Below are 14711 nucleotides of genomic sequence, written 5' to 3' on the forward strand. Positions count from 1 at the left end.
TGTCTTTAAGAATAAAACCACCGTTCCTTTTGCTCAAAGAAACGTTTGTTTCGATAGACATCAGAGATGGAGAAGACCCATGAGATGCCACCTACTCCAACCACAGGGACCAGGCCAGGTTGATCCCTGAAGTATACTCCCCAGAGTTTTGTCTTGTCTAGTTTACGGTGTCCCAAGAGACGAGCCTTACACGGCTTTGCTGAACCCACGGATGCTGTTGTAGTTGTGGCAGGTCAGCCTAGCTGGGAGGCTAACACCTGGTTTACATTTAAAAGTTCTCAGACACTGCAATGGTGCACAGCCAGCTGGATGGGAAAGCGGTTCCGTCGACTTGCCTACGGCTGCTTGGGAAGGTGGGTTACCCACCCTCTGTCGCTGTAGGAAACATCTGCAGAGACATAGCTATGAGTGCAGATGTGGCTGTGGAGAGATGGGGCCACCGAGGGAGCTGGTTTCTTAGCAAAGGGTTCCGATTCCCCCCGTCGGGTATGTAGCGTTCCCAGGAGGAGCCCGCCCCCAGGCTGACTGCAGACTGGGGCGAGGCGATCCGCAGCTCTCTGCTGAGAACTGACATTAGGTGACCGGCCAGTTGACATCAGCTAAATTGCATTCGTGGCAACCCGCGACCTGTAACCAGCAAACAGTGCCGGGGTGCCTAGGTGTGGAGCTGGTGGGGAGCGGCTTAGCAGCATCACTGCCCGGCATCTCTGCTACGTATTGAACCAGCAAAGGAGGCTGCTGGGTAATTTCTTCCTGCCCAGCCCATCGAGGTGACCCCCGGCGTGCTGCCCTGGGTGGCAGCTCATTGTGCCATGTGTCTGCCATATCCCTACACTGACCGGTAATCCTGGGGAGGGCACACAGTTTAGCGGGTGGGAGACAGTTGCAGGAAGCAAATCTTTTCCCTGCGGTTATTGGTCTAGGGGACAGAGCATTGGACTGGGACTCAGGAGTCTACTCCTGGCTGGGCCACTGGCCTCCTGGGTGACCATAGGCAAGTCGCAGCACTTCCCTGTGCCTCAGTTTCCCCACCTGTACAACAGGCATAATGATCCTGCCCTGCTTTGTAAAGCGCTTGGAGCTGGGCGGGTGGCAAGTGGTAGAGAAGAGCTGGGTGTTACTAGTATTGTTTGGCTGAGCGACATCCCACAGGCAGCCTGGGCATCTCCTTAGTGCCCGTGGAAGAGAAGAGACACGGTGAGATGATGTTGAAGGGAGGGGCGCGATGGGATTGATCGGAGAGGTGCCCAAGCTCGGGTTTGAAGCCACCCCCTACCCCAGCATTTGGGGGTCTGGAAGGCATATATACAACACCCAGCACCACGGGGCTCTGCTCTGGGCAGGAGCCTCCAGGTGCTACTGGAATCCACACGAAAATGTAGCCGCCACTCAGCGGCCAGGCACAGGGCTGCAAAGATCACCCATCTGCTGTGCGGCTGTGCCCTGGCTGCTATTCCTGGTCACCCCCACCCGGCCTCTGCTTAATTAGAGCCCTCCGGTGTCCTTGACGCCACCCTCCCTCGGGTCAGCATTCGCTGGCAGCGGGTGCTTCCCTTGCCCAAAAAAGAGGCTTCGGTTATTCATTGAGCTCCTGCCTTTTTAACTCCCGCTCTGATTCCGCATGAGCTGCAAAGCCACGCAGGCACAGGCTGTCAAGCCAGCTGAGCTCACATACCCACTTGGCATCACCCCACGCCCCGCCCAGTGCTAATACCCATGGAGAGATGTGTTGGGCAGTGTTGCCTAGTGATTAGGCAAGGGGACTGGAAGGCAGGACTCCTGGGTTCTCTCTCTCTCTTCGGTGCTTTTCCATCCCTATAGCAGCTGAGCACCACACACGTGTAGTGGATTTAGCCTCACACCCCCTAGTAATACTAGGGTGACCAGATGTCCCGATTTTATAGGGACAGTCCGATTTTGGGGTCTTTTTCTTACATAGGCTCCTATTACCCCTCATCCCCTGTCCCGATTTTGCACACTTGCTGTCTGGTCACCCTAAGTAATACAGGGCTGTTACCCCCATTGTACAGAGAGGAAACTGAGGCACAGAGAGGCTAAGGGAGTGTGATGGACCAGGGGCTTGAACCCAAGCCTTTCAAGTCCTACACTAGTGCCCTAACCTCTGGGGCATCTAGTCCTGACTTCCACTGAGCTGAGCTAGGTCAAATTTTTCAAAGTGGCCACTAATTTGGGGTTCCTTGATTTTTGGGGGTGCATGATTTCAGACACCCCAAAGCAGTGACGAAGTCTGAAAATGTGACCTCTCCGGGACCGATCCCGCCTTGCCCTGCGTGCTGTGCAGTCACACTGCTCTTTGCGCCGGGTGCAAATGACGAGACAAGCTGCCAGGAAGTGGAGAACCAGGCTGATCTGACTGAGTCCCTGACTCTCTTCAAAGCCTATTTCCAGATCCGTCTGTCGTGCCTGGATGGGGTTGCTGCCTGTCCTGGAATGCAAGTTATTGTCCAGATTTGCAAAGCTCCGACCTGTGTCCTCGGTCAGGGCCCCGTGTTCATTGGGATTTCATGGCTTCGTGCCATGCCTATGGCAGCACCGCAGTTTGATGGCCTGCATTGGTGACCTGAAGTATGATCGCCTCTGACTCTTAATCTCCCTTAATGGAGACCTGCAAAGGGAAAAGAAAGAGCACTGTGTCTTTTTTTTTTCACTTCTTTCTGATCTATACAGAAAGCCTGAAAGGGTTGCTTTTCTGCTGTTAATTTTTTAACCTAAGAAACAGCAAGAATATCAGCTCTGTTCTCACTTGGCTCTGCTGGAGGACTCCTTGGAGACTCAAGGGAGGAATAAAGCTTCTGATTGAAAAGGAAGAGGCATTTGGATCTTTGTCAAAGACAGCCTTTCTCCAAAGGGTTCGTTCGACAGTGGAATTAAATAGGATTCAATTAGTTTGAAAAGTGGGGTGACATCTTTGAGAAAATATTCATGAAAAATCCATTTTTTCCCCCTGTTCAAACTGAATTTTCTCCTGCCAGCTACATAGCTGGTAAAAGTATGCCAACATTTTTATGATGTTTTTGTGGCCTTTCTAGGCCCAAACGTTGAAATTTTCCCACTGGCTCAAGAGTTGATAGAAACCATATAAACCCCCCCGAGTCTGGAACAATCACAGCAGCATAGCCTGCGATGACATAATTCTCCTCCCCGCGCCAGTCATCCGGGGAGATTCAGCGTAGACAAGAACAGGAGTTCGAATGCCAGCAGAAAACCAACATATTTTACCACCCCAGACCTTTCTAGCCTGCTTCATGTAGCATAAAGAAGCAAAAATAAAGGGCACTCACCCATTGCCCAGCCCCCCTTTGCAGGTTACCATAAAAAAATCCTACAGTCTGAAACTGCCACAGTCCCATTTGGCACAATGATTCTTCTTCGGCCCCTGGCGTACCCTCTGAGTGACTTACTAGCACCCACAGGCTTCCCTTATTCACCTGCCAGGTATAGATCATAGTCAGCCAGGAAATGCCCTATGATGCTTTCATTGTACAAGATGGTACTCAAAACTATATTGCAAGCATGTGGCCACATAAATCCTCCCCAAGTCCCACTGACAGAGGCAATTTCACTTTTATAAACTACAGCGCACAAATCCTTCTCCGTATAGGTGTAAGGGCTCATCCTGGGCAAAATCCACTGTGGGTCATTAGACGGTGCCTGCTTAAATTCCTCTGCAGCTTCCCTTGTACATGGAATTCTTCATTTCCTGTCCGAAACTGCTGAGTCACTGTTTGCTGTTAAACAGCTGCCATGTGCCACCCTAGAGGCGGCTGCATTTCAGAGGTGGCTGAAGGGGTTCCTCTATGCAGTCGGTAAAGTGCTTTGGAATCATGCAGGTTGAAATGGAATGTATTTGCATATGGCCAGATTCTGCTCTCTGTTACCCCAGGGGGAATTTAGACTCACCGTGCCGAGGTCAGTGGAGTGGGTCTGGAATGACTAGAAATCAGTGTTAGCATTTCAGCCTTTTCTTGACCCAGTGTGATGCGGCGTAGTTGTGCTTCCTGTGTCCAAAAGCTGGGTACATCTGCGCGAGAGCCCCAGCGTGGGACCAAGGAGGGGGGACACACAAATGGTTATTCATGCCGGGATCTTAAAATGGTGTAAGGCTCAACTCTTCGGCTTAAAGAACTCTCTCGGCAACCTCTGCATGATGACTCTCTCTTTCTGGCATAAATAACCGTTGGCAATAAAAGGGAAGGGGAGAGATACCAAATTTGCAGGGAACACACGTCACGTTGGCACTAAACTGAGGAACACGGGAGACAAAGTTGGGGGTGAAGTTACGGTGATTGCAAGCCCACTTTTATAAACACACTCTGCCCTATGAAGTGGGTCCTTTTGGAAGAGAAGAGCAGCAAGTTTAGACCTCTAGGGGTTACCTAAGGAAGCTCCCCGCCCACAGGATCAGCTGCTTGTGGAACCAGTGAGACTTGGTCCTCCAGTGGCCAGAAGGGCTGGGAGCAGGCAGGGGCCAATCAGGGCCTGGCAGGCCAGATTAAAAAGAACTGATTGCTTCTTTCAAAGGCCAGTTCTGGGTGAAACTGTGATGGGAAAGGATGGGTCTCCCTGTCTTAACACAAGACACCTGCCCTGGTCAGGAGCCTCACACGGCCAGTATTTTGGTTGTCTCAATAAAGGACTATTGATCTTTAGCACCCAGGTGGCCATTTTGAGTTGTGGCCATTTATTTTCTGTAAAACAAGGGCCAGCCCGCTCTGTGGCACAGCCTGGCTTGGGTGAGCTCATGAAATAACCTTACAGGCATGGGGGTAAACAGCCGCAGTTCCCAGGGCGGAACATAAAGGGCGCGCTACAAAGAATTAGCAACATGAAAGGTAGGCTTAGTTCTGAGGGGCTGGGACGTGAAGTGGCAGCGGGGAAGTTGCAGGGACGTGGGGGGTGGGGGTGTAGAGGCTAAGCGGTGTGTGTTACAGCTGTTGCAAAGGGGTTCGGGCTGCGTTGAAAGCCTTGCCCAGAGACTCTTGGGCAGATAAAATCCTGGCCGTTTCCCAGGGTGGACACATCACCAGCACCACGTGGGTGTTTGGCCAGCCAGATGTAGAATGCAGCTGCTCTTTCAGGGTGAAATTCACTGCTGGGCAAAGGGGCCGTCACAACGTCTAGGGACCACTCAAGACCTGAGGGCTGGTGCTGGCAGAGGGGCGACCCTCACCTGCAGTATGGTCAGCCGCTGTGACAATCAACCCAGCCCTGAGTTTGCTAAACCTCTGATCTGTAGTGTGGAGAGGAATGAGGCTGGCCAATGGGAAATAAATCTCACCTGAGCGGCCTGGGTAACAAACTTTTCCCCAGCCCCCTGGGCTTGGTGCTGGGATGCTCTTCCCTGGGCTAAAAGCTTCCTTCCCTTTTGTTCTCCTCCCCTACAGAAACCCAGAGCCTGGAAGAGTGCGGCCAGCGGGTGAAGATGGTCCTGGAGTCGCCCACCTTCCCCCAGCAGCATGGCCTCCTCCTGCAGCACCTCACCAGCCATTTCTGCAAACTGGGTCAGAACAGCGGCAAAAGCCACCTCACCCCCAGGGCCCTGGGGGAGCTCTTCGGCGAGGTGCTTTTCCGCCCGCCTGCATCATGGTGAGCTGGCTTTGAGATGCTCCTGGCTCTTGTTATAACATATGGACAGTGCCTAGCACCGGGGGGGGCGGGGCTGTGGTCTCAGCAGGGCCGCTAGGTGCTGTGGTAACCCACTGTCAAGTGGGGCTGACAGAGCCCTTTCTGCGTCGGATCAGCACATGACATGAGTCTGTGACAACAGGGGTTCTCAATCTTTTTCTTTCTGAGCCCTCCTCCTCCCTCCAGTATCCTATAAAAACTCCAGGGCCCTGCGGGAGGGCGCCTCGGGGTTCCTGGCTTCAGTCACCTTGGCGGGGGGAAGGCTTGAGGCTTTAGCCCTGCAGGGCTCAGGGCTTCAGCTGCGGAGGGGTGGGGGAACTCGGGGCTCTGGACTTCAGCCACCAGGCATGGGCGGGCTGGGGCTTCAGCTGTGGGGTGGGGGAGTCTCAGGGGTTCGGGCTTCTGTCTTGCAGGGAAACCAGGGCTCAGGGTTTTAGACCCACGGGGGAGCACCAGGGCTTCAGCCCCACAGCTCCATTCCTGGCTTCAGCCCCGCGGGGGGGGGGGCACCTGGGCTCAGGGCTCCTCACGACTCTGCTCTGGTTTCAGCCCCATGGGGGTGCCAGGGCTCAGGGCCCTGTGCCCCCTGAAACCAGCTCACGGGCCTGCCAGGGGGCAGCAGACCCCTGGTTGAGAACCACTGTGATACAGCCCAGCTAGGGAGCTGTAAGTCGATCTGTAGCAGCCTGTGTGTGCTTTTACCTCCGGAGGTCCCTGGTTCAGTTCGCCGGTGCGTTGGCCACTCTACCCTAATACGAACCATTAGTGTTGACCCTAGCTCCGGCTCTATGGCCCTTTTCTCCTCATGCCTCTCTGCTGAAGCTGTCTCCAGCTCTGTCAACGATGCTGGTACCACAGGCAGCTGCTCGTTAGGAACTGGCCGGTGGTCCCTGCTCATAGAACAGAACTCATGTCCCTTCTCGGACGCTGTCCAGCTCCAAACGAGCACAGGGCTAACCCAAACCCGGCTGATATCCAGCCTCGGATGCCATTCCTCCGTGACAAGTTCAAGGTGAGGCAGCTGGAAGGCTTCAGCTATTTGACAACATCCCTTTAACAACAGGCCATTTGGTCCTTGAAGGAGGTTTAAAAACTGTCCGCTCATGGGGGAAAAACCCAGACCACCCGTTCTCCCCTTTGCCGTTGAGGAGGCTGTTAATTCCTTAAAATGAAATAGGCCTGCGGTGTCGGAGCCTTGTAGCGCCGTCCTGGAGTGTGGCGGCCTGCTGGAGGGAAAAGACGTGCTCTTTAGGAAGGAGTTTTGCGTGTGTTATCTTTGGGAGGGTAGTTTTTCCCCCCATCTTTTTTATTTCCGAACAGTTCCTCTGCTGCCTCTTGTTCCCCTGCCACAATATCGAAAGCAGGGTTTGTTTAGGGGTAGGAGCAGCGATGGGAATGCTAGGACGCCTGGGTTCTATTCCTGCTTCTGTCGCTGGCTTGCTGTGAAACCTGGGGCATTTGGCCTCACTTTGCCTGTCTGTAAAATGGGTATAATCCCAACACTGGCCTGGCTCCCAGGTGAGTGAGGCTGAACTGCCTGCTCTTTTGGAGTGCTTTGAGAGCTTTCATTGAAATGAGCTGCAGAAAAGCAAAACATCCCATCACAAGCCCCTCTGACCTCACAGCCCTTTGCAGAGCCACCAGCTGTGATTTCACACAGAGGGTCACGGCTCTGGGTTTGTGGCCCCAATTCTGTGACGCACTGAAGTGCAAGCCAAAGTCGCACTGACTGTAATGGGGTTTAAATTCAGGATGTGCTTCAGTGCTCTTCCCGAACAGAGATGCCTTTCTGAACCAGGACCTTAGTGATTTTGTTCAGAGAGCCTATTCCTCCCCCACCCCAGGGTGTAGAGCTCTGCTCGTGCCTAAGATTTAAGCCTGACCCAGCTCCAAGCCCAGCCTGGAGGGGTTGAGTTGTTTTCTGCCCCGGCTCTGCCGAATCTGCCAGCCAGACGCTGCCCCCTGCCTCTCTGTGTGCGTGTTGTGGAGTGGGAGGCCCTGTAACTCCTCGGCAGACCCACTCCACAGCACGCGTGTGCGGCGAGGTGGTGACGGCCAGTGGTTCGGGCACGCGGCGGCTGAGCCAAGCCCACGGGCAGGAGAAGGTCATCAGACCCGACCCAGTCCCGAGAGGCTGGTCAGGCAGGCAGGTCCCATCAGGTTGCTGCTGAGCCACAGACGCTGTTTAGATCCTGCTCATAACGGCATATGCTGTGCGTAGTAGATCGAGGTGACCCACCAGCACAAACATACAGGCACAGACCATTTCTCCATCCTTTCCCCGAAGCGTTAGTGCTTCATAATAACAATATTTTAAAAAATTCCGCCATCCCCCAACCCTGTGTGTAGCAATTAATTGGTTGGGTTAAAACCCAGGACTTTCATTGCCAAATGCACAGGCCTCAACCACCTGAGCTAAGGGAACAATTCCCTTAGCCTGTAGCAGTAGCAGGCTCTTATCCTCTCTGTAGGCCAGCTGCTAGCTAATGTGTGTATTATCATACATGCATAGCCAGCAACTTACACAAGAACATAGCACTTATTAAGCAGATTGCACAGAGCTTTTTATCTATAGATCTCAAAGCAGGGATCATTATCGCCATTTTAAAGATGGGACACTGAGGCATAGTGGCAAAGCTGGGAATAGAGCTCAGGTCTTCCACATCCCCTTCCCGTGCCCCACCCACTGGCCACACTGCCTGGCTCTGGAAGGAAATAGTGAAAGGGTTGTCCCCTAAAAATGAATGAGAAGCTTTTCTGCTGTGAGCGTGGATATTTGAAATCTTGCCTGCCATGCCCTGTACCCAGCCCTGCACTCAGTTACGGTGGGATTGGTTAACAGATCCAGGTGTCTCGCAGCCATTGCTCTGGCACTTCTTCGGGGTTTTCTAAGGGCTTGTCTGTACTAGAGTTTTCTACCTCGAGCAAATGGACAATCCACTCTCCTTAGCCAACATGTTTGCAAAGCTTGGCATTGGCCCTTCATGAATGCTTGCTACACACCTTTGGTCGTTTTGTGGAGTAGCCACACGAGGCTTTGATTCATAGGTATTAGATATTAAGGTCAGAAGGGACCATTATGATCATCCAGTCTGACCTCCTGCACAACGCAGGCCACAGAATCTCACCCACTCACCCACGCTTTGCAAACGTGTTAGAAACCCACCTATTGCCTAGACACATTTGATCCTGGGCGTAATCTCCCTTCCCATCCCCTATTCTGGGGTGTCAAGCCCGGCATGTTATTACCAGTACCCAGCCATGGTGCTGACGCCTTCGCTGATACAATTGTTATTGGGAATATAGCCGGGGGGGGGTCAGGGGGCCATGACCCCATCACTTTTAAAAGAGGGCTAGGCCCTCCCAAATTTTACTAGCCATAAGGGCAAGTGATGAGGAGGAGGGCGTGGAGAGGAGTGAGCGGGAGGTGGGGCCTTGGGGGGACGAGGCGGTGTGGGAGGCGGGACCTCTGGGAAGAGGCGGCATGGGGGTGGGGCCTCAGGGGAAGAGGCGGTGCGGGAGGTGGGGCATCAGGGGAAGGGGCGGGGCCTCGGGGGAAGAGGCGGCACAGGGGCTCAGGAAGAAGGGGCAGTGTGAGGGCGGGGCCTCGGGGGAAAATGGGCCGTGCGAGGACAGAGGCTTGGGGAGAAGCAGGAGCAGGGCCTCAGGCAGGGAACGGGCAGTGTGGTGGGGTGGGACCACAGTTCGGGCTTCAGTGGCCCCCTCACTTGTAGGGAGCTTCCGGCACCCCTGAATATAGCCGGTTTGGGAGCTGTAATTTCAAGCCCCACGGGATTGCGGCAGGAATCGAAGGCCATTCCCTGAAAGGACAAATAGAAGGTTCCACTGACCCCTGAGTGTCCAGAACCAGGGAAGCAGCGTGAGGCGATGGTAACACAAGCGTTGTGGCTACTAACATGCAGCACCTCTGGATTTATTCACAGCCCCCTCCCGCGGAACAAGGGAGTGGGGAAGTTTGGTGCTTTCAGATGAACTCCTTAAAGGCCCTGCTCCTCCTCAGGAAGAGAGCCACGGCCCGCTCCCTTGTCTGGAGAACATTTGTATTTCCAGGTGGTGTCACTCTCCCGTCCGGTCTTCAGGACCTATGAAGAGCCCCATGGCTTATCTGTCTCGTAGGCCATATCCCTAACCAGTCGGCTTGGACTGTCCCTTCTCAGAGCTCTCTCCTCACCTTCCACCCCCTTCTCTTCACAGCACGGAGGTGAACTCAGAACACCATGCAAAGATCATCGAGGCTCTCATTGTGGCTGGAGGCGTGGCCGAGATGCAAGCTGCACCCGGTAGGAAACTATCAGGAAACGCGGGGTGAGGTGGGGAATAGCAGGGCGTAGATTGCAGCGGGCCTGAGCACAACGCTTGCGGAATCCATCAGGGAATGAAGATAAAGGCGTCCCATCCCGTACGCACCTCTCAGCACATTGATTGCTTCTCTAGCTGCTGGGAGGGAGAAGCAGGATTCTCTGGGCCTTGTGCAGATTAATTCTTGTCATTATCAGTTGCGTACGTGGATGGAGAAGGCTGTTTCATGCTCAGAGGTGACCTTCCTAGAACGTATTAAGATGCATCAAAAGCAGATGAGGTCATGACTTAACCAACTTCACCTTAAGGGACTGTTGGTGATATTAGCAAGGGAGGGGTTTAGTATCCAGGGAGTTCCTCACCAGACATAAGCTATTCCCTGCCTGCTTTGGTGATCAAGGTGCCCCTCTGGCAATTTGGAAGGTGGTCACCTTGCCCAGGGCGGAGACGGGAGATCCAGGGCTTCCTCTCTTCTCTGTCTTTGTGCATGGGAGGTTGGTCGTTAGCATCTGACTGGCAGCACGGCTGGGGCTGGCGCTGGCAGCTGGGGATTTTTTTAATTGCTCTTCAGGGAATGGCAGAGCTGATGTTCCTGGGGTGTTGTTGGGGAGGGTTGACTTTGAAAGGAGCCGAGCACGGGAGGGAAGGGGAAGTTGTTTGCAGGCTCTGCTGTATTGTACAGCAGTCTGGCTCGCAGGAGGGTTATTTTCTGTGCTCTTGGTCTTGGTGCTTCTGATCTTGCTTACACGTGTCATCTGACGTGCAGAGATCAGTGAGGTCACAATGAGGCAGGGGCCACAGGCTCCGGCCATGGGGGAGGTGGGGGTACAACTGGACTGGGGTTGTTTCTACAAGGGATCTCTCCAGACATGATCCCAAGGGCCTCCTGCCTTTACCGTTGAGCCATTTAGAATATCAGAGTTGGAAGGGACCTCTGGAGGTCATCTAGTCATTTAGAGGGGAGGTTTTCTGTCACTTGCATCCAACAAACCGGTTTTAGCTCTGAAGATGGAGTTGAGATTACAAAAGCCCGTTGGCTCTGGGCTAGAGGAATATAGTCGATTTTTCTAACGTTCATCCTCTTCTCGTGAGAATAATGAATTTCAAAGGAGCGGTTGGTGTCCACGGCTTGTCTGCAAAGAGTCCGTAACGTCTGTCCCTTTAGAAAGCTAGTCGTGAGTTTCCTACACTCCTTAATGTTGCCTGTGTTGAACAAGTCTAAATCGCATGGCAGGGTTCGTTTCTGGGGCATCGGGGTACAGCCCCCTAGAAATTCTGTGGCAGCATCACTTAGGAATCAATGACATGTATGGAATTAAAGTAGACACGCTCACAATGGAGTTTATTTTTCTCTTCGGTTCAGCTGAATTTAGGTCACCATCCGATTTTCCGTGTCCAACCTACTGGTGACGTTTGTATTGACAGCACATAAGAGAGCAGGTTGTGCCCTTTGGTGGGATGGAAAGACATTGTCCAACCTGACTCCTCTGGTCAGGTGCGTTGCTTAAAATATGGCTCATTCTCAAATCACCAGAAACATCTTCAGAGATTGTGATGAGTTTGTACATTACAGATTTTAAAAATTTAATAACAGTAAAGTAGATGGGCTCTTATATCTTGGGCTGGATTCATTAGAGAATCAAAACCGTCCTCATGAAAACTATGTGTAGTTGAAGAGCATGAAATATGGAGAAAACACTTACAAACTGTAGATACAATCCGGCTTCCCCACAGCTTGAGTTCTCACTTTGTTTCCTTTGTTTACCGGTCCCCACAACCTGTTTGGGCTCTGTACGCCACACAGAGCCACCTAGAGGCTGAATAATGTACTGCAAGTAAACCTAATATTACGACCGCTGAGAGCAGGGGTGGCCAACCTGGGGCTCCGGAGCCACATGCGGCTCTTCAGACGTTAACATGCGGCTCCTTGCACAGGCATCAACTCCGGGGCTGGAGCTATAGGCACCAACTTTCCAATGTGCTGGGGGGCGCTCACTGCCCCACCCCTGGCTCTGCCACAGGCCCTTCCCCCACTCCACCCCTTCCTGCGCCCTCCTCTGAGCCAGCCATGCCCTCGCTCCTCCCCCTCCCCTCAGAGCCTCCTGCACGCCACGAAACAGCTGATCAGGAGGTGCGGGGAGGGAGTGGGAGGCGCTGATCGGGGCTGCCAGTGAGCGGGATCCACTGGGTGCGGGGTGGGGGGAGCTGATGGGGGGGCTGCTGACGTATTACTGTGGCTCTTTGGCAACGTACATTGGTAAATTCTGGCTCCTTCTCAGGCACAGGTTGGCCTTCCCCGGCTGAGAAGATGAGGGCTGCACTCAATTTGCTGCACGCAATTTGGAAGAATCACAAGTGCAAGCAAAACACTTTGCCAGTTAGCTCCAAGTGTAGAACCAGGGATGGAGTGAAAACATGGTTGTGAGTAGAACTGGTTGGTTGATTGACAAGAGACTGGTGAATAGATGCTCATGAATCACCTTGAAGAGTTTGTTCGGTTGTGTTTGTGTGAGTCGTGTTGTTAAATTTTCACTGGAATTTAGATCACCACTGGCTTATTCAAATATTCCCGGATCCCAAAACTTCTCCCTATTTTAACGCAAGATTATTCATCGATAATTTTTATCTACTGTAAAAATGTGGCATTTGTGATCCATCATTCATTATCTTCTTGGTGTTTGGTTGTTGTTTTTTTAAGTTTGAAATCCAGTCAGGGAGCCTTGTGATTTCGGTGACCAGTCACACCCTAAGAATAACGGCCAGGCTCAATGAACAGCTCATAGGTTGTTCTTTAGATTCATAGGCCTTAAGACCCCAAGGGACCATCATGATCATCAAGTCTGACCTCCTGCAGATTACAGAACAAAAGAACCGCACCCACCCACTCCTGTGATAGACCCCTGACCTCTGGCTGAGTTACTGAAGTCCTCAAATCATGGTTTAAAGACTTCAAGTTACAGAGAATCCACCATTTACACTGGTTTAAACCTGCAAGTGACCTGTGCCCCATGCCTCAAAGGAAGGCAAAAAAAAACCCAGGGTCTCTGCCAATCTGACCCAGAGGAAAATTCCTTCCAGACCCCAAATATGGTGATCAGTTAGACCCTGAGCATGTGGGCAAGACCCAGCAGGCAGGTATTTGGGAAAGAATTCTCTGCAGTAACTCAGTCTCCAGCAGTTGGGGATTTTTGCTGCGGGCAGTCACCTAAGGACCACATGCCATCATAGGCAGTCCCACCATCCCATCCCCCCAATCCCATCCCATCCACCTCCCGTTAGGTTTTTCGCCCCCCACTGCTCCCCTGGGGAGGCTGTTCCAGAACTTCACTCCTCTGCTGGTTAGAAACCTTTGTCTCATTTTGACCCTAAACTTTTTGATGGCCAGTTTATATCCATTTGTTCTTGTGTCCACACTGGCACTTATCTTAAATAACTCCTCTCCCACCCTGGTATTTATCCCTCTGTTGTATTTATAGAGAGCAATCATCTCTCCCCTCAGCCTGCGTTTGGTTAGGTTAAACAAGCCAAGTTCTTTGAGTCTCCTCTCATAAGGTAGGTTCTCCATTCCTCTGATCATCTTAGTAGCCCTTCTCTGCACCTGTTCCAGTTTGAAGTAATCTTTCTTACACATGGGAGACCAGATCTGCGCACTCTATGCCAGGTGAGGTTTCATCTGGGCCTTGTATAACAATACCACTGCCCTGTCTCTACTGAAAACACCTCGTCTGAGGTATCCTAGCACTGCATTAGCCTTTTTTCACAGCCACATCACATTATGGCCCCTCATAATCATCCTGTGATCACCCAAAACACCCAGGTCTTTCTCCTCCTCTGTCACTTCCAACTATAGGTCCCCAGCTTATAATAAAACCCTTGTTGTTAGTTCCTCAGTGCATGACTTGAACTTTGCACCATTAAATTTCATCCCATTTCTGTTACTCCAGTTTTCAAGGTCCTCCAGATCTTCTTGTATGATATTCTGGTCCTCCTCCCTATTGGCAATGTGTAAATAAACAAGCTCATGTCACTGTTAACTCGTCCTCCCCCCGCATCATCCATTTGTTTCTTTCCTCCAGTGGTTGCGTCTTGTCGTTAACCAAGTTCGAGACCTACTTGGACTATAGATCATGTGTGCACACACTTCATGGCTGTGCAGCACCCCGCGCAACAGGGCCGTGATATAAACCGTACCGTGGTTCAGATACGAATGTTCAGGGATTTGGTGGGAATAATGGCCATAGTGACGAATGAGTTATAGGCGGGGAGCAGGGATAAAGTGGTCAGAACAATGAGGCAAGAGAGGCCAGGCTTGTATCCATGCTGGTTTTACACTCCAACTCAAGCTCAGGTGCTGTCTTGCAACACAGCGTACCTGCTGGGCTGGCCGTTGAAGGCGATCATTCATACATCAGCTTGCACCTATCCCATGCGTGCTGCTGGAAGCATGCCTCGGTGCTGCCGTGCATGCAAGCACCTCCATCTACTCCAGCAATCCCATAGTTTCAGCTGAGATTTCCTTTGCAGGCTCAGCGGCTCTACGGAGCACCCCATGAGCCAACACACAGCTGGGCACCCCAGTGGCTCATTGCTCTGCCTGTGTGTCTGTGTGTTCATGGAAGGGGACTGCTCATCGGAGCCAGCGAACCTTTGCGCTCACCTACCGAAAGTGCTCAATCGCTGCAGAATTGCAAGCGACAAACAGGAGGGAACATGAGGAGTGCGGCTAGGAATTCTTGGGTGGCTCG

General features: G+C 52.5%; 1 protein-coding gene across 2 annotated transcripts in view; it reads left to right on the top strand.

Annotated features, from left to right (window-relative positions):
* PIK3R3 (phosphoinositide-3-kinase regulatory subunit 3) overlaps positions 1–14711 on the top strand; it is a 347705-nt gene that overhangs the window by 166255 nt on the left and 166739 nt on the right. For both annotated transcript variants that reach the window (XR_012160507.2, XM_073357839.2), the window contains exons 5-6: positions 5406–5607; positions 9862–9947. Coding sequence is in view for 1 of the 2 variants with exons in the window: in XM_073357839.2 (XP_073213940.1) it covers positions 5406–5607; positions 9862–9947 (288 nt within the window). In the remaining variant the exon portion in view is untranslated. The remainder of the gene's footprint in view (positions 1–5405; positions 5608–9861; positions 9948–14711) is intronic.

Source organism: Lepidochelys kempii, chromosome 8 (genome assembly GCF_965140285.1).
Source record: "Lepidochelys kempii isolate rLepKem1 chromosome 8, rLepKem1.hap1, whole genome shotgun sequence".
Classification (NCBI taxonomy): domain Eukaryota; kingdom Metazoa; phylum Chordata; order Testudines; family Cheloniidae; genus Lepidochelys; species Lepidochelys kempii.